General features: G+C 60.0%; 2 protein-coding genes across 8 annotated transcripts in view; one reads left to right on the top strand and one right to left on the bottom strand.

Moving 5' to 3' along the window:
- The first annotated feature begins 246 nt into the window (after positions 1–246).
- On the top strand, positions 247–8,614 carry NFKB2 (nuclear factor kappa B subunit 2). 7 transcript variants are annotated; one of them, XM_023206500.2, is made up of 23 exons: positions 247–737; positions 2,010–2,102; positions 2,379–2,460; positions 2,577–2,617; positions 2,857–2,955; positions 3,032–3,183; positions 3,439–3,545; positions 3,639–3,797; positions 4,095–4,199; positions 4,329–4,414; positions 4,496–4,634; positions 4,847–4,972; positions 5,399–5,608; positions 5,688–5,829; positions 6,191–6,305; positions 6,389–6,602; positions 6,765–6,934; positions 7,056–7,158; positions 7,279–7,430; positions 7,548–7,617; positions 7,832–8,004; positions 8,138–8,249; positions 8,345–8,614. In XM_023206500.2, exons 2-23 carry the CDS (start codon positions 2,082–2,084, stop codon positions 8,464–8,466), a joined length of 2,700 nt encoding a protein of 899 aa, XP_023062268.2. In that variant the 5' UTR covers positions 247–737; positions 2,010–2,081; the 3' UTR covers positions 8,467–8,614. The 7 variants fall into 7 exon arrangements, with proteins under 7 accessions (XP_023062268.2, XP_023062265.2, XP_023062264.2 ...); XM_023206499.2 differs by having other exon boundaries at positions 720–911; positions 8,342–8,614; XM_023206501.3 differs by lacking the exon at positions 247–737 and adding an exon at positions 986–1,918.
- A 94-nt stretch (positions 8,615–8,708) lies between these two features.
- PSD (pleckstrin and Sec7 domain containing) overlaps positions 8,709–23,466 on the bottom strand; it is a 16,972-nt gene continuing 2,214 nt past the window's right edge. The window contains exons 3-18 of the mRNA XM_023206503.2: positions 22,109–22,845; positions 21,741–21,843; positions 20,581–20,947; positions 19,517–19,945; positions 18,130–18,324; positions 17,896–17,976; positions 17,456–17,568; positions 16,797–16,855; positions 16,596–16,685; positions 12,979–13,022; positions 11,107–11,297; positions 10,944–11,014; positions 10,673–10,830; positions 10,361–10,505; positions 9,932–10,075; positions 8,709–9,520 (exon numbers count right to left, since the gene is read on the bottom strand). Coding sequence (XP_023062271.1) covers positions 9,290–9,520; positions 9,932–10,075; positions 10,361–10,505; positions 10,673–10,830; positions 10,944–11,014; positions 11,107–11,297; positions 12,979–13,022; positions 16,596–16,685; positions 16,797–16,855; positions 17,456–17,568; positions 17,896–17,976; positions 18,130–18,324; positions 19,517–19,945; positions 20,581–20,947; positions 21,741–21,843; positions 22,109–22,762 — 3,075 coding nt within the window. The 5' untranslated portion in view covers positions 22,763–22,845 and the 3' untranslated portion in view covers positions 8,709–9,289. The remainder of the gene's footprint in view (positions 9,521–9,931; positions 10,076–10,360; positions 10,506–10,672; positions 10,831–10,943; positions 11,015–11,106; positions 11,298–12,978; positions 13,023–16,595; positions 16,686–16,796; positions 16,856–17,455; positions 17,569–17,895; positions 17,977–18,129; positions 18,325–19,516; positions 19,946–20,580; positions 20,948–21,740; positions 21,844–22,108; positions 22,846–23,466) is intronic.

Below are 23,466 nucleotides of genomic sequence, written 5' to 3'. Positions count from 1 at the left end.
CAGTTCTAATATTCCAGATCTCTGTGGTGGATAAACACTTAATTTCCCTTCTCCTGCGCAGAGCTCCTGAGTCCTGGCCCGCTGGGAACCTGTCACTTCTATAAAAGTCTGAGGTCCAGACTGTTTCTCCCAGAACCCTGAGGATGACGAGACGGAGCAAGAGAGGGGCCCGGGCCGAATGGAGTTTCCTCGCAGCCCCATGGAGGCCGCCAGAGGGCGCCCGGGACCGACCGCAAAAGCAATTTCCTTCCTCTTCCGCTAACTTCCCGGCAGCACGCAGCTCAGGGTGGGGGCCCCGAGGGCTGGGGCCGTCGGCTTCCCCCTGGGGTTCCCCCGCTTCGGAGAAAGTCAAGCGTTAGGCGCAGCCAAAGCCGAGCTGCAGCGGAAGCTCCCGGCCCAGGGTAGCGCTGGGTCAGCAGGTACCTTCTCGGCGGTCCCCTAGCCGGCCGAATTCGCGCCTGGTGGCCTGTCGCCCCGCTCCCTGCCCTGAGTGAGCCTGTCCCCTCTCAGGGGCGCGCCCGAGTCGCTCCGGGTTGGCTGCGCCAGTCCAGAGTTAAACTTTCAGCCAATGAAAAAGGGCGCGAGGCGTGACGCACGGAAACGTCATGGGAATTCCCCCCTCCGGGGGGCCGAGAAGGGGCTTTCCCGGCCCCGAGCCCTGCTGGCCGGCGAGGTGTCGCGACCGGTCCCAGGTGGGTCGGGCGCCGAGAGAAGCCGCAACCAGAGCCGCCGCCACGGTGAGTGGCTGGATTCAGACCCCTGGGTGGCCGGGACAAGAGAAGAGCGGGAGGAGGGCCTTTAGCGGACAGCGCCCGGGCCTGGAGAGCAGCAGCTGCACACATCCGGAAAGGGCGCGCAGGCAACGACACTCGGATCCACGTCGACATCCTTGTACAAAGACACACGGACCCGTACGTACACCTGTACCTGTACTGGCGGCCACACGGCAGCGTCCGTGCAGTCGCACTCGCACACACATGCACACGGAGACGTGCCCACCGGTGCACTGGTGCCTGCACCCACACCCTTCACGCACAAACTCAAGATACGCTCACCCGTGTCTGTACATCAAGACAGGCGCTGACACACACCCACACTGAGAAGCTCGGGACTCACCTGTCTACACACATGCTCGCTTGCACACTCATGTTGACGCCATGGACACACAACATGCACCCAACCACTAGAGCCGAAACACACTTGTGGAGCTGTGATGGAGACACACGCTTGTATTGGGTGGAGAGCGTGCAGAGGTCTCCCTGTCGCCTGCGTGCCCAGAGCCGGTGCTGTGTGGGACCAGCTGCTGTTGCGAGGTTTGGGAGAGAGAGAAAAGAGGAGCCGGAGGAGGACACACTTTTCCCGCGGCCCCAGAATCGTGTTCTCGGGGCAGAACCCCGGGGCCTCCCACAGGAAAGAGCCCCCGCCTACAGGCTGTTCGAAGGGGAGGCCGTTAGACAGCAGGAATGTCCCCCCAAAAGCCCCCGGGGTTTATCAGCCGTGGCCTCCCTCCTGGCAGAAATTCCCAAGGTTGCTCCAGACCGGGGGAGGGGAGCAGGAGGCGGACTTGGCCCCAGACTGCCAACCTCCCCACGGCCGTGAAGGACCCCCCTGTTCCCTGCCCTGGAGGGAAGAGGGGGCTTAACCCCCACCGCGGCTCCCCTGATCCTCCTCTCCCTCTACCCGCTGAAAAGCAGCGGGAACCCGCAGACTGGCTAGGGCCTCCCGCCCCTCCCGTCGTGAGGGCGGGGCCAGTGGCGTCATTTCCAGGCCCGCCCCCTCCGGCCCCGCCTCCCCTTGGTATTTTCGGGACTTTCCTAAGCTGCTCTAACTTTCCTGCCCCTTCCCCGGCCAAGCCCAACTCCGGATCTCGCTCTCCACCGGATCTCACCCGCCACACCCGGACGGGCGGCTGGAGGAGGTCGGACCCTCCCCCAAATCTGGGCCCCCATATCCCGCCCACCCCCATTTAGATCTGACCCCCTCCCCCACGCCACTCCTCCCAACTTTAGGCGGGCGCCTAAAATTCTGGGAAGCAGAACCTGGCCGGAGCCACTAGACAGAGCCGGGCCTAGCCCAGAGACATGGAGAGTTGCTACAACCCAGTGAGTCATGCTGCCTGCCCCTGACCCGGCCGGCTGGCCGTCCCCCCGTGTCTGTCCACCTGTCTGCCCGAGCCCCCTCTGCTGCCTTACACCTGCATGCTCGCAGATGCTCTCAGCCTACCAGTCTGTCCATCTGTCTACAACTCTGCCTCCAAAAGGAGCTTTCTCTTGGGCCTGAGGAGGAGGGGGAGTGACCACTGAGGACTTGGAGATGGGAGGTGGGGCAGTGGGGGGCGCTGAGAGTTGGATGCCACCCCCAGTCTGTCTCCAAACCAGGATCTGGATGGCATTATTGAATATGATGATTTCAAATTGAACTCCTCCATTATGGAACCCAAGGAGCCAGCCCCAGAGACAGGTCAGTAAGTTCACTAACCTCCTCTAGTCCCAAAGGTAGGGGGAGGGAGAGCATGTGCCTTCTGCCTGGGGGAAGGGCTGGGAGAGTGTGGCTCAGCAAGGTCTCCCTGTCCCCAGCTGATGGCCCCTACCTGGTGATCGTGGAACAGCCTAAGCAGGTGAGTAAGCAAAAGGGAGGGTGTGGAATGGCTTCAGCTTTGGGGACAAATGGGGTAGTGGTAGCTGGCAGGCCATGGAGGAGCCATTGCCCAAGGAAGCCACAGGGGATTGGATGGTCACTGCTGCTGATCAGAGTGCTGTAGTTGTGGTTCAGAGCAGATACTACCAGGCACTGAGGTCACTGCTGGCCGGGGTGGTCTTCCCTGATCACAATACTACTCTGCCCTTGGACCTTCAGAGAGGCTTCCGATTTCGATATGGCTGTGAAGGCCCCTCCCACGGAGGACTGCCCGGTGCCTCCAGTGAGAAGGGCCGAAAGACCTATCCCACTGTCAAGGTGAGCCAGGATGGTGCTGGAGGGTTGGCTAAGTGGACAGCACGCCCAAGGCCCTGACAGTCCCTGCCTCTCCTAGATTTGTAACTACGAGGGACCAGCCAAGATCGAGGTAGACCTGGTAACACACAGTGACCCACCTCGTGCTCATGCCCACAGTCTGGTGGGCAAGCAATGCTCGGAGCTGGGGATCTGCGCCGTTTCTGTGGGGCCCAAGGACATGACTGCCCAGTAGGTGCCCTCTACCCCTGGCCTCCACTGGTATGCCCCTCACTCTCTGCCAGTCCTAAGCCCCAGCCCACCTCCATGAGCTTAGCATCTGACCAAGGGGAGAGAGGTAGGTTGGCCCCAAACCGAAGGGCCCGAGTAGAAACTCCAGTAGCTTCCTTGAGGAAGTAGGGCTGAGCTGAGCCCTGACAATGGGAAAGCCACCTCAGGAAGAAAGAACTGCACAGCCAAAGGCCTCCGATTCTCCCATCTCCTCAGATTTAACAACCTGGGTGTCCTGCACGTGACTAAGAAGAACATGATGGGAACTATGATACAAAAACTGCAGAGGCAGCGGCTCCGCTCTAGGCCCCAGGGCCTTACGGGTATGGGTATGGTGAGGGGAGGGTCATGGGAGGTGCTCATGGAAGAAGCAGGGAGGGAGAAGCCCAGGGGTCACACATGTACCCACTGCCCAGAGGCCGAGCAGCGGGAGCTGGAGCAGGAGGCCAAAGAACTGAAGAAGGTGATGGATCTGAGTATAGTGCGGCTGCGCTTCTCTGCCTTCCTTAGAGCCAGTGATGGCTCCTTCTCCCTGCCCCTGAAGCCAGTCATCTCCCAGCCCATCCATGACAGCAGTGAGTATCCTGACTGCCTGGGGTGCCAGGCCTGGTGGCAGAGGTGGCACGAGGGGTGACCTTAAGCTGTGGAGTCAAACAGGCCCGGGTTTCAGAACCTGGCCCTGTCACATAGATGCTGAGTGATCCTGAGCAAGTCATTTCCTCCTCCTGAAGCTTCTGTCTTTAGTAAATGCGAATATTGGGTGGTTCCTGCAGCTCCAGGGGTTGCTAAGAAAAGGAATACAGAGCACCCACCTCCTTAAATGTGGCCATGGCTATTGCATCATCTCAGCTAATCCATATCCCACCCCATAGAGTCTCCGGGGGCATCAAACCTGAAGATTTCTCGAATGGACAAGACAGCAGGCTCTGTGCGGGGTGGCGATGAAGTTTATCTGCTTTGTGACAAGGTGCAGAAAGGTGAGACTGGAGCCCAGGCTGGGCGCCAAGGACATCGAGTATAAGACTGGGGCCAGAGAAGCTCTAGGGTAAAATTTAGCCCCGCAGATTCCACCAGGAGCTGCGGCCAAGCTTCCGTTTTCCTTGTAGATGACATTGAGGTTCGGTTCTATGAGGATGATGAGAATGGATGGCAGGCCTTTGGGGACTTCTCTCCCACAGATGTGCATAAACAGGTACCCGGGGCTAGGGCCCAGGCTGGGGGCTAAATTAGGCTAAGGACTCACTGACACCCTGTGTCTCCCTGCACCCCCCAGTATGCCATTGTGTTTCGGACACCCCCCTATCACAAGATGAAGATTGAGCGGCCCGTAACTGTGTTCCTGCAACTGAAACGCAAGCGAGGAGGGGACGTGTCTGATTCCAAACAGTTCACCTATTACCCTCTGGTGGAAGGTGGAGCTGGGCTGAGGACCCCAGGGGGATGGTGGGGAGCCAGGCTGGGCTAGAAGGTCCCAAGAGCTAGATGTGGGCATGCATGAGCCACGTCAGGAGTGTGGAGGGTCCGAGGAGGTGCTTCCTAGGAGCCAGCCTGAGGGCTCTTCTGGGAAGGGCCCCTGAGGCATGACACAATAATTGGGCTCAATCTCATTTTCCTCTGCCCCCAGACAAGGAAGAGGTGCAGCGGAAGCGGAGGAAGGCCTTGCCCACCTTCTCCCAGCCCTTTGGGGGTGGCTCCCACATGGGTGGAGGCTCTGGAGGTGCAGCTGGGGGCTATGGAGGAGCTGGAGGAGGTGAGGGGGTGCTGATGGAGGGAGGGGTAAAGGCAAGAGAAGCTGTGGAGGAAAAAAACCAGGGAGAGGCCAGGCGTGGTGGCTCACGCCTGTAATCCCAGCACTTTGGGAGGCCAAGGCAGGCGGATTACCTGAGATCAGGAGTTCGAGACCAGCCTGGCCAACGGGGTGAAACCTCGTCTGTATTAAAAATACAAAAATTAGCTGGGCATGGTGGCAGGTGCCTGTAATTCCAGCTACTCGGGAAGCTGAGGCTGGAGAATCGCTTGAACCCGGGAGACAGGTTGCAGTGAGCCGAGATCGCACCACTGCACTCCAGGCTGGGCAATAAGAGCAAAACTCCATCTCAAAAAAAAACAAAAAAACAAAAAAACTGGGAGAGTCCTGGCTGGTGCCCGCTTCCCACAGCCCTGCCTGTACCCACAGGTGGCAGCCTCGGTTTCTTCCCCTCCTCCCTGGCCTACAGCCCCTACCAGTCCGGCGCGGGCCCCATGGGCTGCTACCCGGGAGGCGGGGGCGGGGCGCAGATGGCCGCCTCGGTGCCCGGCAGGGACTCCGGGGAGGAAGTCGCGGAGCCGAGCGCCCCCTCGAGAACCCCCCAGTGCGAGCCGCAGGCCCCGGAGATGCTGCAGCGAGGTATGGCCTCCGGGGCACGGACGGTCGGGGCGCTGGGGCTGAGGACCCAGCCCTGACCCACGCTCTCTGTCGCCCTCAGCCCGAGAGTACAACGCGCGACTGTTCTGCCTGGCGCAGCGCAGCGCCCGGGCCCTACTCGACTACGGCGTCACCGCGGACGCGCGCGCGCTGCTGGCGGGACAGCGCCACCTGCTGACGGCGCAGGACGAGAACGGAGACACGTAGGCAACAGAGGGCCTGGCGGACGCGGCGTGGGGTGGGGGCAGAAAAGGGACCGGCACAGAGTCGGGCCCTGCAGTTTTCGGACACGCCAGGCTTCAAGTCCGGCCTCGCTGTTCACCAGCTCTGTTCAAGATGCTTGGTCTCTCCAAACTTCAGTTTTGTCGACCGTGCAAGGGGTACAGTTATAGCACTTACCTACCTCAAAAGGTGCTGGGAAACGTTAAGTGCAGGCACAGAGATGCCCTGGGCCACGTACTGGGTTCCACGGGCCCCAGCGAGGGAGTCTATGAAGGCGGTGGGGCTTTGAGAGCGAAGGATGCTCTGAGTGACTGGGCCAGACTCTCGCTCCCCAACCCCCAGACCGCTGCACCTGGCCATCATCCATGGGCAGACCAGTGTCATTGAGCAGATAGCCTATGTCATCCACCACGCCCAGCACCTCGGCGTCGTCAACCTCACCAACCACCTGCACCAGGTGCGGGGGCGCCTACTGGGGAGGTGGGAGGGGTTGGAAGGCAGGTGAGTCCCGGGCCTGGCTCACCCTGCTTTCATCCCCAGACGCCCCTGCACCTGGCGGTGATCACCAGGCAGACGAGTGTGGTGAGCTTTCTGCTGCGGGTGGGTGCAGACCCAACTCTACTGGATCGGCATGGAGACTCAGCCATGCATCTGGCGCTGCGGGCAGGCACTGGTGCCCCTGAGCTGCTGCGTGCACTGCTTCAGAGTGGAGCCCCTGCTGTGCCCCAGCTGTTGCATATGCCTGACTTTGAGGGTGAGCTCCCCATCTCACCTGACTAGGGGGCAGGTGGGGACCAGGGAGGGTATCTGGCCAGTGCCCAGAATGGACTATGAGGTGTCAAGGTTGAATGGTCAGGGCTGGCCCAGGAACCGCCTTAAGGGTCATAGCTGCAGGTTGAGTATCCTGCATCCTTAGGACTGTATCCAGTACACCTGGCGGTCCGAGCCCGAAGCCCTGAGTGCCTGGATCTGCTGGTGGACAGTGGGGCTGAAGTGGAGGCCACAGAACGGCAGGGGGGGCGAACAGCCTTGCATCTAGCCACCGAGATGGAGGAGCTGGGGTTGGTCACCCATCTGGTCACCAAGGTGGGACTGAGGATTGTGGAAGGAGTGGGACCAAGGGTGGTGGAGGGGCCAAAGACGGTGGAGCAGGGGCTGGCTAGGGGGACCATGCTGTGGTGTCAACCCTTGCTGCTCGCACCCCCAGCTCCGGGCCAACGTGAATGCTCGCACCTTTGCGGGAAACACACCCCTGCACCTGGCAGCTGGACTGGGGTACCCGACCCTCACCCGCCTCCTTCTGAAGGCTGGTCAGTCTCACCCTCAGGGGCACTTGAACAGGGTGAGGGGAAGGGAAAGAGGTGCCTCCTGGTCCTCCCACTTTGCAGTCCTTAATATGGGCCCCAACCATGACGGCCTCCCTCTCCCAGGTGCTGACATCCATGCTGAAAACGAGGAGCCCCTGTGCCCGCTGCCTTCACCCCCTACCTCTGATAGCGACTCGGACACTGAAGGGCCTGAGAAGGACACCCGAAGCAGCTTCCGGGGCCACACGCCTCTTGACCTCACTTGCAGCACCAAGGTGAGGCCAGCCTGGAACTAGAAGTGCTCTGAGTGACGGGGTCCAGAGTATCTGGACTTAAAGACACGGGCTGAAGGACGGGGTGGGAGGTAGTCAGAGCCGCGGCTGTCTCCCCAGGTGAAGACCTTGCTGATAAATGCCGCTCAGAATACCATGGAGCCACCCCTGACCCCGCCCAGCCCTGCAGGTGAGGAGCATCAAGCATCCCCAGCCCAGCTCCTCACACAGGTCTCTTCTCCTTCAGGACCCTCTGAAGGAGGCCTCCTTTTCTCTACCCTCAGCCCCGTCCATCACCCCTCATGGTCCCGTCTGCCGCTTACCTCGGGAGAACGGCAGTGTTCAGGTGTCCATGTCCCCGCCCAACTCTGGAGGTAAATGACATGTCTATGTGTCCCCCTCAGGGCCGGGACTGTCACTTGGTGACACAGCTCTGCAGAACCTGGAGCAGCTGCTAGACGGGCCAGAAGCCCAGGGCAGCTGGGCAGAGCTGGCAGAGCGTCTGGGGCTGCGCAGCCTGGTGGACACATACCGACAGACGGCCTCGCCCAGCGGCAGCCTCCTGCGCAGCTACGAGGTGGGTTGGCCTTCGCCCTGCCCCCTTCCCATCCTCCTTTCCCGATCTGAGTCCAGGTGCCTCCTTGGCCCCAGGGCTTCCGAGCATACACCCTAACCATGACTCAGACCTCATCCCTCTGTTTTTTTTTTAGCTGGCTGGCGGGGACATGGCAGGTCTGCTGGAGGCCCTGTCTGATATGGGCCTAGAGGAGGGAGTGAGGCTGCTGAGGGGTCCAGAGACCCGAGACAAGCTGCCCAGCACAGGTAAAGGGGCCTCCCTGGAAGGGGGATCTGGGCTTGGAGGGTGGGAGGCCTGAGTCCTTGACTCTCCCATTCCTGTCCCCATTTACCCCCAGCAGAGGTGAAGGAAGACAGTGCATACGGGAGCCAGTCAGTGGAGCAGGAGGCAGAGAAGCTGGGCCCACTCGCTGAGCCACCAGGAGGGCTCTGCCACGGGCACCCCCAGCCTCAGGTGCACTGACTTGCTGCCCGCCCCCACCCCCCTTCCTGGACCCCCTGTACAGTGTCCCCACCTATTTCAAATCTTATTTAACACCCCACACCCACCCCTCAGTTGGGACAAATAAAGGATTCTCATGGGAAGGGGAGGACCCCTCCTTCCCAACTTATGGCAGCCCCTGATGTGACTCTTGTCCCTGGAACCAGCTACCCATCCTGCCCACACGCCAGGCATGGTGAGAAGAGAAGGATGAGGCCCAGCCAGCAAGTCCAGAGCAGTTTTAATGGGGGTGGAGGCTGTACAAAGGGCAAGGCCCACTGAAGCGGGGAAAGCCAGGTCGTGCTGCCCCCGGCCCAGGTATGGGGCCTTGGCATGGATGCCCTTCCTCCACCTCCAGCAAGAGAGAGGGTGAGCCCTTGGGGAGGAAGGAGGGGAAACCAGCTCAGCCCCAAATCCTGGTCTCTGTCCAAGCCAGGCCCCAGGACAGAGCGGGGACTGCTGGTGTCAGGGTGGGGTGGTCTCAGCAGAAAGCAGAAATGGCATCAGGCCTCTCCCACACAAAAAAAAAGCATCAAAAGTTCAGGGGCACTAGCCCCCCCCCCCCCCCCCCCACCCTGTACGAAAAAGTGCAAAACATTATCACAAAAAGGGGCTCTCGGACGTGCCCCTAGCCTAGGCTCCTGAGGCCCAGGCCCCAGCCCTGCCCTGCCCCGGACACCGCGTCCGGCGCGGTCGGGCCCTAGACCGGGAGGCCCTCGTGGGTGGCCCGAGGCCGGCCCGGGCTCAGGCAGGGCCATGTCATCCTGCAGGTGCCCAGCAGGCACCCCCCACCCCAAACCTCATCTCAGGGCTTCCGCCGCCCACTGCCTGCCCCTGGCCGAGGCTCTGAGCTGTGACGCTGAGCCCGGGGCTGGCTGGAGGGTTTGGACTGCAGGGAGGGACTGGAGTGAGAAGGAGGGAGTCCGTCCTCTGTGCTCCCGGCCTGGGCCAGTGCTGCCTCCACCGCATCCAGCTCCTCGCTGCCTGCCTTCAGCTTGACCCGAAGCAGCGCTGCATAGGTGCTATAGCGGGATTTCTGAGGCAGAGGGGCAGGGGCTGTGAGAGCCTGTTCTCTGCCTTCTGCCCACCCCACCATCTGGACCAGGGAGGGCTGCCAGCAGGGCAGGAGATGGCAGGTGCCTGCCCAGGACTGTGGGAGGGTCCCATGCAGGCTGGTACCCTCTCTGGGCTTTCCTGGGACCATCATCTGTAACCTAATGTGTCTTGAGCCTTTACTAGAGCTGGGGAAATGGCACGCTTGACACACGCCTCACCTCGAAACCCCAGTGGGTGTCAAATGTTATCCTTCTTGCACAGAGGAGGAAACTGAGGCTTAGATTAAGCAACCTACCCAAGGACCTCCAGCTGGTTCCACTCTTAGAGTTCATGCCTTTCACCCTAGTGTGGGCCTGCGTGTGTGGACAGAGGCACAGGCAGGGAGGCTCACCTCAAACTCCAGGTAGGCCTCCTTCTGCCGCTGCTCTTCAGCCTCCTTGCCCCGGCCCTTCTTGCCCAGCTGGGTGGCTCGGTGCTCCCGCAGCTCACTTGCCATAGCCTTCAGCTTGGCCTCATGGGTCCGCACCTGTTCCTCCTAGTGGCCAGGGGGAGGCATGGTCATGGTCACTCTGCCCTATATAGTGCCTCTGTGCAGATTTTTAAAAAGATGCCCCTTCCTTTAGACAAACAAACACTATGTTTGGGTTCCCAGCTGGCAAGTGGGACCCAGTGGGAGCTGGATTTCAGCCCCTGCTCACCCGTGGCCAGCATCCTGGTGCAGGGGACATCTCCACGATCATACACAGCAGCCTTGAGTGCAGTGGGCCTGAGCCTAACCCCCTCCATCCCACTGGCACCAGGTGGACAGAGCTGGGGCTACCTGGGAGAGGCGGGTGGCAGCGCTGGGCAGGAGAGGGCGGCTGAACTTCTTTTGGGAGCTAACAGCAGCTGGGAAGGGCGGCGCAGAGAACATAGCGGCTACTATATTGATGCGCGTGATCCAGGACTGCATCTGCTCCAGGCTCCTGGGGAGAAAGCACAGCCCCTTGGGACCTGGGCCCAGGGTTTCTGTCCCAGGATGCCAGTCCTGGCTCAAGTGTGGCCTGAGAAGGAATGAAATCCAGAGACAGGGAGGGGAGCAGGATGGGAGGTGGGGGAAGGGGTCCAGGATGGGCAGGAGGAGGGCACTCACGGGGCCTGGAAGAGGAAGACCCGCCAGTCAGCTGTGCGCAGGTAGAAGACGTGGGGCCTCTTGCTGTAATCACTGGCACGAGTGGCCAGGGCATGGTGGATGCTGATGGCATTCTTGAGCTCCGTCTCTGAAAGGGCCTTCCCAGGCTTGTACTCCTCCTGCAGGGGTGCCCATCTTGTCCTGGCCCCAAAAGCAGCCTGGCCCAGCCCCACCTATTCCCACCCATCAGCCAACTCAGTCCCAGCCCCAGCCCCCTGGCCTGGCCCCACACCTTCTGCAGGTAGAGGATCATGCCCTTGAGGATCCCGTGGAAGCTCTTCCAGCCCCGCTTGCCCCGAGGTGCTGCAGAGAGAAAAGACAGGTCAGGGGGCCCTGGAACAGGCCCACTCCCATCCATCCCCCAGACGCCACACCCCCGCCACTCGGCCACCTACTCTTCCTGCAGTCAGGGTCTGCGTGCACCTTTCGCACCAGGGCCCCGTGCTTGTAGACAGCAGCCCCGGGCTCGGGAGTCAGGTCCAGGAAAGGGCTGGAGCCGCTGCCACTGCCCCCGCTGATCCGCTTGATGACCTTGGGGTTGGGGTCGGCCAACTCAGACAGAGAGCGTCTCAGTTCCTCCTCGTCTCTGCAGGTGTGATCACCTCAGAGGGGGCTGGCCATGGAGCCGTGACCCCCGCTTCAGTTCTGGTCTCTGCCTGCCCTGGAAAAGCTCCCCCAGTGTTTGTGGCTTGGGGGGCTCAACCTGAGGGTCCTGCCATGTCTCCAGCCTCAGATCACGCCTCCCCATTGTGTAGTTCTGCCCTGTCAGAGCAGGGCACTTCCCTCAGAGTTCCTCAGCCTAGAGCCACCACTGTCCCTTCCTCCCATCAAGTAGGGCCAGCACTATCCTCTCCATTGCTGCACACCTGCAGCCCTCACGACCTTCTCCACCAGGACATCCCCGGGTCTGCCTCTGCTGGCTCAACCACATCCAGCCCCGGGCTTTGCTCATGGCTTGTGGCTAAATGGTAGCAGATGGAAGAAGTAGCTTCCTAGTGCCGCCCCTACCCCAACCCCATACATCCTGGTCTACAGGCTCAGTCAAAGAAAAAATCGGATTCTATCTTGTCACTCCCTTGCTCAAGAACCTGCAGTAGCTCCCTGTTGCCTCCCATATGGAGTCTACACTGCATCTCCCCCAACACTGTTTTTCTCCGTCCCAGCCAGGCCTGCCTTCATTGGTTCCCCACCCCATACTCATTTCAGCCACCACACCTTTGCCTCCCAAATTCCAACTTCCCCTTTCCTCTTCCCAAATGCTGCCCCAACTTTATGGCCCCAGTCTCAACCCTCCAAAAGCCTTCCCCGATCGCCCCCTGCACCCTAATCCTGAGCTGTGCCTCCCCTGAGATCTCCAGTGACTGGGAACTCCCAGCTAACTGGGCAGTGAGGGAGTCTCAGTGGATAAAAGCAAATCTGAGTGATCTATGAACTGTGAAAATAAGACCTCTACCCTCAGACTGGGGACCCCAAGGCCCAAACTGGATTTCTTCCCTCAGACTAGGCTCTTCCAAGACTTATTTATGAGTCTCTATATTTCTGTTTTCTTTTTTCTTTTTTCTTTTTTTTGAGATCGAGTCTGGCTCTGTTGCCCAGGCTGGAGTGCAGTGGCGCAATCTCGGCTCACTGCAAGCTCCACCTCCTGGGTTCACGCCATTCTCCTGCCTCAGCCTCCCCAGTAGCTGGGACTACAGGCGCCCGCCACCACACCCGGCTAATTTTTTGTGTTTTTAGTAGAGACAGGGTTTCATCATGATAGCCAGGATGGTCTCAATCTCCTGACCTCATGATCCACCCGCTTTGGCCTCCCAAAGTGCTGGGATTACAGGCGTGAGCCACCGCGCCCGGCTGAGTCTCTATGTTTCTATTGGAGGCTGCCAAGAACAGACAGCATGGTTACTTGTTTTGTTCTGTGACATCTGGGCTCCCTAGGACCTGAGAGGGCCTCTTGTGCTGCTGGTCAAGGCCCTGCTTCCAGAGGCTTCTGTTTTTCCACTAGGGTTGCCAGGGGACCTCCCTTTGATGTTTCAGCACCTCTCCTCCCACCCCAACCCACTTGTCATAACAACCCAGCTAGAGACAAGATACAGAACCCCAAATTCAGGCAGACATCTCCAAAGAAGGAAGTAAGGCAGCCTCCCTGCCTCTCATGGCCTCTCACTCTCCTCCCTTGCCCCACCCAGGGCCCACCCCAGCTCTCTCAGCCTCCCCAGGCAGCCCCTTCCCCACGCCCCATCTTAGCCCCACCATGCAGCCCCGGGACTCACATGGCCCACTGCAGCTTCTCATTCTTGATGGAGCTGTACAAGGCCTGGGGGGGGTGGGGGAAACAAATTAGGGGGTTGTGGTCAGTACCCCAGTGTCAGAGCTTGGAGCCTTCCCCTCTAACTTGGGAGATGAGCCAGAACTAAGCGGAAAGGGCAGCAGGATATAATGACCAAGAACACAGGCTCCAGAATGGAGACCCAGGCCCAGCTCCACCACCTGAGCTGCATGACTTTGGGCAAGTATCCATGGAGAGGAACAAACGTAGTAACGTGGGCACAGGCAGTTAGCACAGGGCATCCCGGCACAAGGCTGACGCACAGTAAATGGTTGTTGCTATTATTATCTTTATTGTTGTTAAGGGGCTGTCCTGCTCAGATCCTGGGCTGGAGAAGCACAGCCCTGGAGGGGGAAAAGCAGCCCAAGAAATTCCCCTTCCCCCAACCATGCGCTCTGGCCTGTTTCCACAGGATGAGCCCACACATAGCATATGGGGAAACTGCGACCCCAGGATAGAGGACTCGCCCTCTCAGCACCTTCCTTCACTAATAGAGAGCACACTATCATGGCTCCCAACACCAAGACAAGCTGAGGCCTCCTCCTAACCCTGACAGCCCCAACAAGCCAAATGCCAGGGTGGTCCAGGGCCCTGCCCATGTGCACACTTTCTCACCAGAGAGCGAACACTCATCTAAAAAGCAGTGGTTTTAGCTTCCAATTCCTGCATGGCCCAAACTCTGTGTGATGTGAACCAGCCACTTCCCCTCTATCCAGCTGGCCTGGGGACATTTGGGGGTTCCGGGGTGGTCAGAAGAGAGAACAGGCTCCAGGAATGGCATGGGGTCCCCTCTTCTCCGGAGTGGCCTGGAACATGGGTCCACGCCAGCGCCTCCAACTGTGGGGGTACTTCCGTCAGCCTGTCCGGGCGTGGCTGTGTCCCCAGCATGTGTATGTTGGGCTAAGTGTGTGGCGTGCGATGCTGCCTGCATGTGAGCTGGGTGCAGTGGTGACGTTCGCAACTTCCCTGTGATGGGACACAGCCTCCCCTTCACTCCTCCCAACAAACCAGTCTCTGACTCTCTCACTGCCCACAGCCATGCCCAGCCACACGGCAAACCAGGCATCCCAACTGGGCACACACTGTTCACACCCTTGTCTGGGGATGGGTGTACCCCACAGCCGCCAACCCCCGCTCCACCGCCCCCAGCACAACCAAGGCAAATCAACACATAGACCTTCCAGCACACACCCAGTCAAAACCCAGCATGGCTCAGACCCTTAATCCTCACTCACCAACTCTCTGGCCAGAAAGCGGAAGCGTCCACCAAGATCCAACCTGCAATCCTTGCCTCCAGCCTTCTAGTTCATCCCCTGCCTTGTCTCAGGACCCCTTCGACCCACCACCACACCTCCTTCGAGGGCCCCGAACCCCATCGGTGGGCCGCAAGTCATATTCAATCTAGAAAACCCGCTTCGGTTTGTGAGGCCCACCTTGGTCCCAGGGTCTGTGCCCTCCCTGCCCCCCAGCCCGTGCCCACCTCTGGCTGCCCCTGACCTCTGTCCCTACCAGCCTACCAGGCTCCGCCCTCGGTTCGCGCCGCCCTCAGTGCCTCCCTCAAGCCGCCCCCTCAGTCGCCCCCCAGCCTGGCGTGGGCCGCGGCTCCAACACCCTCACCGCCTTTTTCTTCTTGCGGCTCTGCAGGCGGCTGACCACCAGGTCGGTGTAGAGCACCGGCTTGAGGCTGCGCGAGCGCTGCGGCCAGCCGTAGCACAGGGTCTCCGCGCCGCGGTGGGTGCGCCCGTAGCGCACGGAGCACAGCGAGCGCGAGCGCAGCCGCCCGGCGCTGCTGTGGATGCTGTTGACGCCGATCATGCTGGCCCGGCCGGAGCGCCGCGGCCCCCGGCCATGTCCCCGCCCGCCCTCGGCCCCCGGGCCGCCCGGACGGCCCGCGGACCGCTCCCCCGACAGCCAGCGCGAGCGGCGCGGCCCGAGCCGGCCCGGCTCTCGGGGACGCACGGAGTGCGCGGCGGTGGCGGCGCTGTCTGCTCTGCGGCTGGGCTACAGCGGGAGGGGGGCACCGACGGGAAGGGGAGGGCGAGGGCGGGGGGCGGGGATCGCATGAAATGGAGGCGCCGGATCGCGAAGGGGGCCCTCCCCGCGCGGCCACTGGGAGGAGCCTGGGGAGGCCAGCGTGGGTGGCAGCTCCCGGGAGGCTGGGAGCGCGGCTATGCCTGGGGCTGTGACGCTGGGCGGACCCGGCAGGGTCTGGAACTCCCTTCTGGCTCGTCTGGGTTGGGGTGGTGGGAGGCAAGAGGTCGGACCGCTTCCCTGCGGCCCTTTTCCACTGAGCCAAGAGGGGCCTCGAGGGAGGACCAAGGCAGGGAAGGAATAGCCCCGACTTCAGCTCACCCGCAGATACCCCCCCATATATAGATCCCAAGTCACGTAACACACCTCGATTCTGACGTACACCCCAACAAACCAGACGCACCAGTTCACGGTCACCCCAACTCGCAGACACTACCCATTCAGATGGACACTTCAAAACTTACAATCTTTAGCTCACAAACATACACCCCCTACTCAGAGGCATATGGCATACCTCAGACACGGCCAATTCGAAGATATACACCCCACCACACATAAACATCCAGCCTACACCCCAACTCAGACACACACTCTAAATCGTAAGCCCTAAAACACAAACGCACCAAGCCATACAAACCCTTGATTCACGACGCCTGGGCACACAGATGCAACCCACACCCCAGCTCACCGTGGACTTTCCCTCTCGGATACACCCCAAACTCAGAAGCCCAGCACCCCAAGCTCACAGACACGCCCTGGGACACTCCTGTGCTGTTACATGTATGTAGTGGCGCAGAGACACCTTTGTCCAAGCCTGGGGGTTTCTTCAAGTGAGTCCAGGCCTCCCTGGATAAACTACCACCACATCAGGGAGAAGAGTGAACCCATTTGACAAGCCGTTCCCTTCTCCCACCAGCACCAGCCCCTACGTATCTGACCCCTCAGTTGTGGGTCATGGAGCTGGCGCCTGGGAACGGGCCTGCTCACAGGGAGCCAGAAGGCAGTTTCTAGCTCCAGCTTTGCGCTAACTCGCTGCCAGACCTTGGAAAAGCTTAGTCCATCTCAGGCCCCTCTCCCTCCGGGTCCCTGCAGCGCAGCAGCACCAGGAGGGTCTTTTTGGCTGTCCACGCGGCGGAGGAGCAGTGTGGAGTGTACCCCCACCCAATCCCGGCCCCGTGCAGGGACCCCCGCAACTCCCGCCTTCCACCCCAGCACACACTGGAGGAGGGGAACTGATGAAGGCAAATGCAGGGGCCTGGGCCGCCTGCTCGCTTGTTTTCCAGAGCCGGGTCCCCTCCCCCGCCGCGCGCAGCCGCGACCGCACGCATGTGCGCCATGTTCCGGGAGAGCCTGCGCGTGGGGCCTGGGGAGGGGGTGGTCCCCAGGCTGAGTCACGAGAGCCCAGGCTCCCGCGGCAGTAGCGGGGGCCGGCAAGCCCCAGCCCTGCCCTCCCTCGGACTCCGGACTCTGTCGCCGACTGGGTCCTCCATCCTTCCCCTCCAGCAACTTCTACCCTGCCCCGCCCCCCACCTTGAGCAGCTCCCTAGGGAAGTCGCCGCCGTCATTGAGGCCCTCCAGGTTCCCGATGAAGTCCCCGCAGGTCATGCGCTTCCCGATGTTCTAAGGGAGGCAACAGAAGCCTGTGAATTTGGAGGGCCCTTGGCCTCCCAGCTCCTGAATGTCTGGCCAGGGGTTTGTTTTCTGGCTCCTGCCCGCCCGGCCCCCACTCACGTGGCCGTGGAGATCGGTGTTGAGCAGCATGAGCGCACAGGTCAGAGTGTGGGCGCCGTCTAGGGGAGAGCTGACTTTCAGCCTTGGCTGCCTCCCAGGGACCCTTCCCACAGCGATATTCCCCAACCTCCCAGTTCATCTCCACCTGCTTTGGCCAGCAACCTCCTACCTCCTGAACTCCATTAGTGAACCCTCCCTACAAAGAGCTCCTCTTCCAACAGATCCCTCAGCAAGGACCTAGCCCTAGTCTCAGGACCCGTCCCTGGCTCCCTCAGGTACTGAGGGCTGCCCACTAGTTGCCCCAACTTTCCCTTGCCTCTAAGCCTGGACCACAAGAAAGTGAAGGGCAGCACAGTCCTGTAGACCAGGGCAGTCAAACAGAAACCCCACTCCAGCCAAGCACTGGCCTGCACAGGCATGCAAACTCCTGCCTCTTCACAACACACTCAACCCTAGCAATATGCCTGCCCACATGGATAGTTCCACATACATGCAGCCATGACAGCGCTGTCTGCACACATGCAAGTTCACATGCCTACACGCGTGTCTATCCATTCCCTGCTGTACACACACTCACGCTCTTGTACACACACACAGGGCCCAGCCCATTTTGCCTCTGTGGCCAGCTAAGAACACCCCTGCTCTCGGAAACTCCTCACCCTCTGAGGACAGGGCTTCAGGATTGCACTGGAAGTATCGCTGAGAGAAGTGGGCCAGCACGCGCTCTCGTTCCTGGGTCTCACCCATTAAGGCCAGCTCCTTCAGAAACACCCTGGGGAAGGGGCAAGAGAGGGTTGCCTAGCAACCAGGAGTTTCCCCCCTCTGTCTCTGGGGTGACAGGTGGCTTTGAGAGTAGAGCAGCTGGGGTGGGAAGGGGAGGAGAGAAAGGGGATGAGGGTATGCACCCTGACCATTCACCCATCACCCCTACCCAAGGTCCCTTTACCAGGCAGCTCTGGACCTTGGCCATGCCCAGCGAGCTTGGGAAGGGTGAGGTCAGGACAGCTTGTCGGGGACAGAGGGGCTCAGAGGAGGCATCCTGGGGCCCTAACATGAAGCCTGGAGAGTGGGGGCTGTCCTCCAAAGGGTCAACACCCACCTGAGAGCTTGGTCCAGAGTCATGCCCGTGAAGACAAAGAACTTGAGGTACTCCCCAGCCACCAGTTTGCTGAAGTCATTGCTGTGGGCAGGGTAGAGAGACAGGTAGGGTCTCAAGGGGAAGCGCAGGGGGTCAGGTGGGGATCACCCAATGACCTGGGGACATTAGATGGAGAGCTCCTTTCAGGATGCACTCCCTCTGCCCCCATCCTCAGTCCCAGCCTAGTGGCTTTACTTCTTGCCAAGGTGCCGGGCCACATCAGCCTTCCTGAAGCCGTCTAGTCGGTACAGTCTCTTGGCCAGGCGCTGTGCAGCCTCGAGGTCCGCTTTCTGCCCATTGGACAAGGTGTCTGTGCTTCCCAGGGCCAGCCGCTCTGTGCTATCCAGCTCTGAGTCTGAGTCGGACACCAGCTGGCTCAGGGGTGGTTCGCTGCCGGGATAGAACACCAGCTCAGGCTGGAGCAGGGTCCTTAGGAGCCATCCAGACCCTCCTTCTGCCTCCAGGCCCAGAAGGTGGAGAAGGGGAGGGAGTGGAGGGACATGGGAAAGCATTCTTCTTTTTCCCTGGGAAGGAGATTCGATTCTCTCCATCAGCCTACTCTATCATTACCACCTCTCTGTGGAAGTCCTGCCTTAAATCTAACCCACATCCATCTTGCTGCTGTGGGAGTTCTGGTTGCTTCCCCAAGCTCCCAGGGGCCTACATTTGCTATTAGATGTAGATTATCTGTTCCCACCTTGGCCCTACACAGAAAATAGTCCTTTGTCTCTTAGACTATGGACAAAGGTGGAATAGATGGGCTACTACGGAGGAACTGTGGAGGGCCAGGGAAAGATTTGAGGGCAGCAGGGATACTGGTCCGAAGGCTTTGCCCCTCCTGCCTTTTAGGGAGAGGAGCCTCTCCTTGGTGCTCCCCCTCTAACCACACAGAAGCAGGCTCTGGAGTTAGGGGGTTAAGGGTCAGGGTGCGCACCCTCATTCCCTTTCTCTCCTCCCCTTCCCACCCCAGCTGCTCTACTCGCAAAGCCACCTGTCACCCTAGAGACAGAGGCCGGAAACTCCTGGTTGCTAGGCAACCCTGTCTCCCTGGCCACCCCCTCCTGTTGCCATGGCTTCCATGACTGAGAGGGTAGCTGGCAGAGGGGAGAGCAGAAAGGTTAGACTGTGAAAGGACTTCCTGGAGCTGGACGATAGATGCCTGATTGGGCAGGGGCGACATGGGAGGGAGGCAGTGGGAGAGGCTGGTGGCTGCATCTTTGGTGAAGCCTCCAGGCTGGGTGGGGGTAAGGTCACAAGAATTCTGAGCAGGCTAAAGACTCTGCCAAGGGAAGAAAGAGCCCTCCAGGAGAGCAAGAAGGGTATTCTCATGGGATCCCTCAGTGCTGAATCATGCTTTCTCAAGCCACTGGACTTGAGACCAAGAGAGGCGCTGTGAGGGACTCCCCCTCACAGCTAATGGCAGTAGTCCTCCAAATGGGAAAACAGGATCTGCATCCCCTAACCACCCCTACTCAGGGGTCAGGAATATAAACTAATCCTCACACTCAGGATCTGTCCCTTACAGCAGCTGTTTCTGGAGCCCTGGGGGCCTCAAGTCTGAGGGACAAAAGGAATTACTTACCTGCCAAGGGGTGCTGCACCCAGCCCAAGGCTGTCCTCTGAGTGGCAGGGACTAGGGGGCTCCCTCCCTGGGGCCAGCTTGGCTCTGGCCTCTGCCTCCTCCTCCTCCCCTCTCTGTGTCCAAGGACCATCAGCAGCAGAGCTGGTACCAGAATCCGGTTCAAGAGGGGCAAGTGGGGCAGGAGCTGGTGGGTCGGGCCGGGGGGCAGGGGCTTGGGGAGGCAGCTCAAAGGTGAAGAAGGGGCTCTGGGTTGGGCCAGGTGAGGCCAAGGCCTCCAGTGAGGCGAGGCTGGTATAGGAGGTGCCTTTGGCCCGGTGTGACTCCAGGATGGCTTCGAACACACAACTGAAAGAGTCAGGCCCATCAGCTGAGGGGCTGGTCCCAGGTAGAAAGGGCACAGGTGACTTGAGAGGCATCCGGCTCCCTGGCCTGCAGGGGCAGCGAGAATCTCTGATTAGGGGCCCAGATCACAGGGCTCGGGCAGAATTTCACTGAACTGTCACACTGACTCTGCTTAGGGGATTATCATCTCCTTTTCACTGGCTCTTGCCCACTAACAAAAAAGAGCCTCCAGGGTAGGGGACCAAGCTATTCAGTGCCCCCTGAGGCACACCAGCCCTACCAGTCCCCAGCACCCAGTCCCCTCCCTCCCTGCTAATCTCCCTTTCTCCTCATTTTCCCTGATCCGCTTCCCTCCTGCCATCCCATTTCTATTTCTGGCAACATCTTAGGAGAAGATGAGGCTCCAAGCGACACTGGGGTGTGAGACGGAAAGGAATGTCCCCACACTCCCCACTCTCCCACCAGGATCTGGACTCATGCTCCTGTGATCCTGGGCTTGACTGCGGCCTCTGGCCTCTCACCCTGCCCCCTGTTCTGCTTGAACCCCTGGCCTCTTTGTTTCCCACATGCCCAGTGTTCCGCCAAGCCTCAGGCCTCTGTCTAGAATCTCCTGCTATACACAATGCCCACATCCCTCTCTATCCCAAGCCCTTTGAGCCCTGCTCTGCCTGTATGCCAATGGGAAGGAGCAAGCCACTTCCTTCTCCCACTCCCCCACTCACCGGGCCCCTTCAGAGGCCTCAAACACCTCGTCGTCCACATCTTCTTCCCCGCCTGCCTCATCCTCGTCCTCATCCTCATTGCCACTGCCGAGGCTGGGATGAGGGTCAGGGTGTAGGCCGGGCCGTGGGGCAGGTGGGTGGGCAGTGCCTGGTGGACCCTCAGAGCTGGGCTGACTTTCAATGGCCGAGTCAGCCTCCTCCCGCTCAGCCAGCACCTCATCGATGTCAGTCTCGCGGTAGCACCTCAGGGGCACCGTGTCCAGGTCTGTCTCTGAGTACTTGGCCGCTTGCCCCACAGCCACCCCAGAGCCCTGCCTTGAGCCCACCCCAGGTGGAGATGGGGGGGCCTGCTCTGGGGGCTTAGCACCTGTAGTGTGCATAGGCATCCAGGTCAAGAGGTTATCCACGTCAGCTCCCTGTCCTCATTCTGCTGTAGGAGCTCTGCCCACTGCCTCATATTGGCAGGAAGTTCTCTCACTGTCTAGCCACCATTCCTCCTGCTACAAACTTAGCTTGTTCCTGGTGCCAGTGGAGCTTATTTTAAATCAAGTTCTTGTCAAATGGCTTTGAGGAACTGGGGGAAGACCAGCCTTCTTCTTTCTCTCTTTCTCTCTCTCTCTCTTTCTTTCTTTTTTGAGACAGGGTCTCACTGTGTCACGATGAAGTGCAGTGGTGCAATTATAACTCACTGCAGCCTTGATTGCCTGGACTCAAGGGATCCTCCCAACCCAGCATCCCCAGTAGTTGGGACTATAAGTGCACACCACTACATCCAGCTAATTAAATTTTTTGTAGAGACTCGCTATGTTGCCCAGGCTGGTCTTGGATTGCTGGCTTTGAACAGTCCTCCTGCCTTGGCCTCCCAAAATGCTGGGGCCACTGAGCCCTGCTGAGCCTCTTTTCTACTCCATGGAATGCCCCTCAATATCCTGCCGTCCCCTCCCTCCATTACTCAGCTTCCTCCAGGTGTCCCACCCAGTCCCTATCCTCCAGCCTCCCATTATAGCGCAGATGGAAAGATTGAGGCCTGGGGAGACATTGGCTGACTCAAGAGCCAATTCCAAGGATTGGGGGAAGTTTGAAGGAGGGCTCCCTACTGAGTCTCAGTTGCTGTGGGGAAGGTCCTGCCCTGTTCTCCCTGCCTCAGTCCCAGGCCTTACCTGAGCTGGGGGGGTCCAAGGAGCCATAGAAGAATTCCCATTTGGCTCGAGCGATTCTCTGGGCATGAGAGGAAACTTCCCGGGGGGAGGACCAGGTATCCCCCTGAGCCAAGGAGGGAGACACAGGCACCCAGAGATAAAACCAGACATACAAGGACACAAGAATATGGGACAGAAACAGAAATTAAAACATGCAGGGACAGAGATGGAGGTGCAGAGACACAGAGACAAACACAGAGGGCAAGAGAGAGGCAGATTTAGGACAGATTAAAGGATTCAGAGTGAACAGCAGACAAGCCCATGTCTGACAGGAGGTTAAGCCTTGCCCCTACACTGGGGGCCCCGGGAACCCAGGGGAAGTTGCATACCTGGTTCAGGAATCCAGTGTCAGCAGGTCCTCTGAAGAGTGTGGCCAGGCGCTCAGGGGGGCCCCCAAGCCCATTGGGGAGAGAGGAGTAAAGGCCATCTGCTCCAACCTGGGGTGGGGCTGGCGGCCCATGTACAAGGTTCCGGCTGCCAGGTAGGGCCGAGCCTCCTCTGGCGGGGAGTGGGTCTGATGTGGATGCTTCCAGCCGTAACTTCCGGTTGGAGCCAGGCCCAAGGGCTGGGGTGGGCCTGGGAGGAGAAACCCCCCCCAGATCCCAGCTCCGACTCAAGCCCCCGGGAGCAGGTAGCCCATTCAGTGGCTTCACACTGGCCTTCTCCACAAAGCGGAAGATGACCACGGAGCTCTGGGCCCCGGGTGGGGGCTGCCCAGTGGGTGAAGAGGGTGCCCAGGGTGAGGGAGCAACACGGGGTGACGGGGGGCCACGCAGAGGTGTACAGGGTGCTGTCACACGTCCCAGTTCCCGGCCTCGAGGACCTGGACCTGCCACTCGCCGTAGCAAGGAGCCTGTGCTGCCATACATGCTGGCTGGGGGGCTCTGGGGCACTGGGCCTTCGGGGAGCCAGCGGCGTGGGCATCGTGGTGGGGAGATGGCACAGTCGCCTTCCGAGCAGAAGCGCATGGCACCCTGGGCCATGCTGGGGCCGGGGGTCAGGCTGGGGGGGCAGGGATGGCGAGCCCAGGCGGGGAGTAAGGGGGCTGCATGCTCTTCAGACAGGCCTGTAAAAGAGGAAGGGGAGCATGGGGTGAACTGCCAAGGAGTTAGATGGACAGGACAGCAGAGATAGGGAAGGGAAAGTTGGCTGGGGCCTCTGAGTACCAGGGGCCTAGCTCATCCTGGTAATATGGGATCATTGATCCCACGCCTGGGGGCTACTTCCATAGAGGCCTGAGGAGAAAAGAGTTATACACCTGGTGGGCCCCTGGCTCCTTTCCTTCTGCCTGGGGCCCTGAGCATCACCCTGGGAGGAGAGAGGAAGCAACTTCAGAAGCTGAGTGAGCCCGGAGTTCTTATGGCACTTTGGAGCTACTTCTGGAATAGGGGAAGTTGGTACTCCACCCTTTGGAGAAGGGGTATCAGTCAGCTGTCACCATCATACCGCCCTGTGACCCCTATAGTCTCTCTTATGGAGACTTCTCACTCAGGGAAGGGAAACTCAGGCCTCCTGGAAGGAGAGGGAAGAAGAACAGGGGTTATATAGGGATGCTGAAGGACTGAGAGGCACAGCATGGAAGTGGGGAGAAAAGCCTGAGCAGAGGGTCCTACCCCCAATATATACATACTGAATGGGAAAGGGACATTCTTCTTCTTCTTCTTCTTTTTTTTTTTTTTTTTTTTTT

Source organism: Piliocolobus tephrosceles, chromosome 9 (assembly GCF_002776525.5).
Source record: "Piliocolobus tephrosceles isolate RC106 chromosome 9, ASM277652v3, whole genome shotgun sequence".
Lineage (NCBI taxonomy): Eukaryota > Metazoa > Chordata > Mammalia > Primates > Cercopithecidae > Piliocolobus > Piliocolobus tephrosceles.
The sequence above is the reverse complement of the archived record's forward strand: the minus strand, read 5'-3'. Positions and strand labels throughout refer to the sequence as shown.

What these genes read in the sequence shown, in the direction of transcription:
- NFKB2 (XM_023206496.3), top strand. Translation starts at nt 2,692, where the DNA reads ATGGAGGAGCCATTGCCCAAGGAAGCCACAGGGGATTGGATGGTCACT. An exon ending in TAGGCCCCAGGGCCTTACGG is followed by an intron (nt 3,546 to 3,638) that starts GTATGGGTATGG and finishes CCCACTGCCCAG; the next exon opens with AGGCCGAGCAGCGGGAGCTG. An exon ending in CTATGGAGGAGCTGGAGGAG is followed by an intron (nt 4,973 to 5,398) that starts GTGAGGGGGTGC and finishes CTGTACCCACAG; the next exon opens with GTGGCAGCCTCGGTTTCTTC.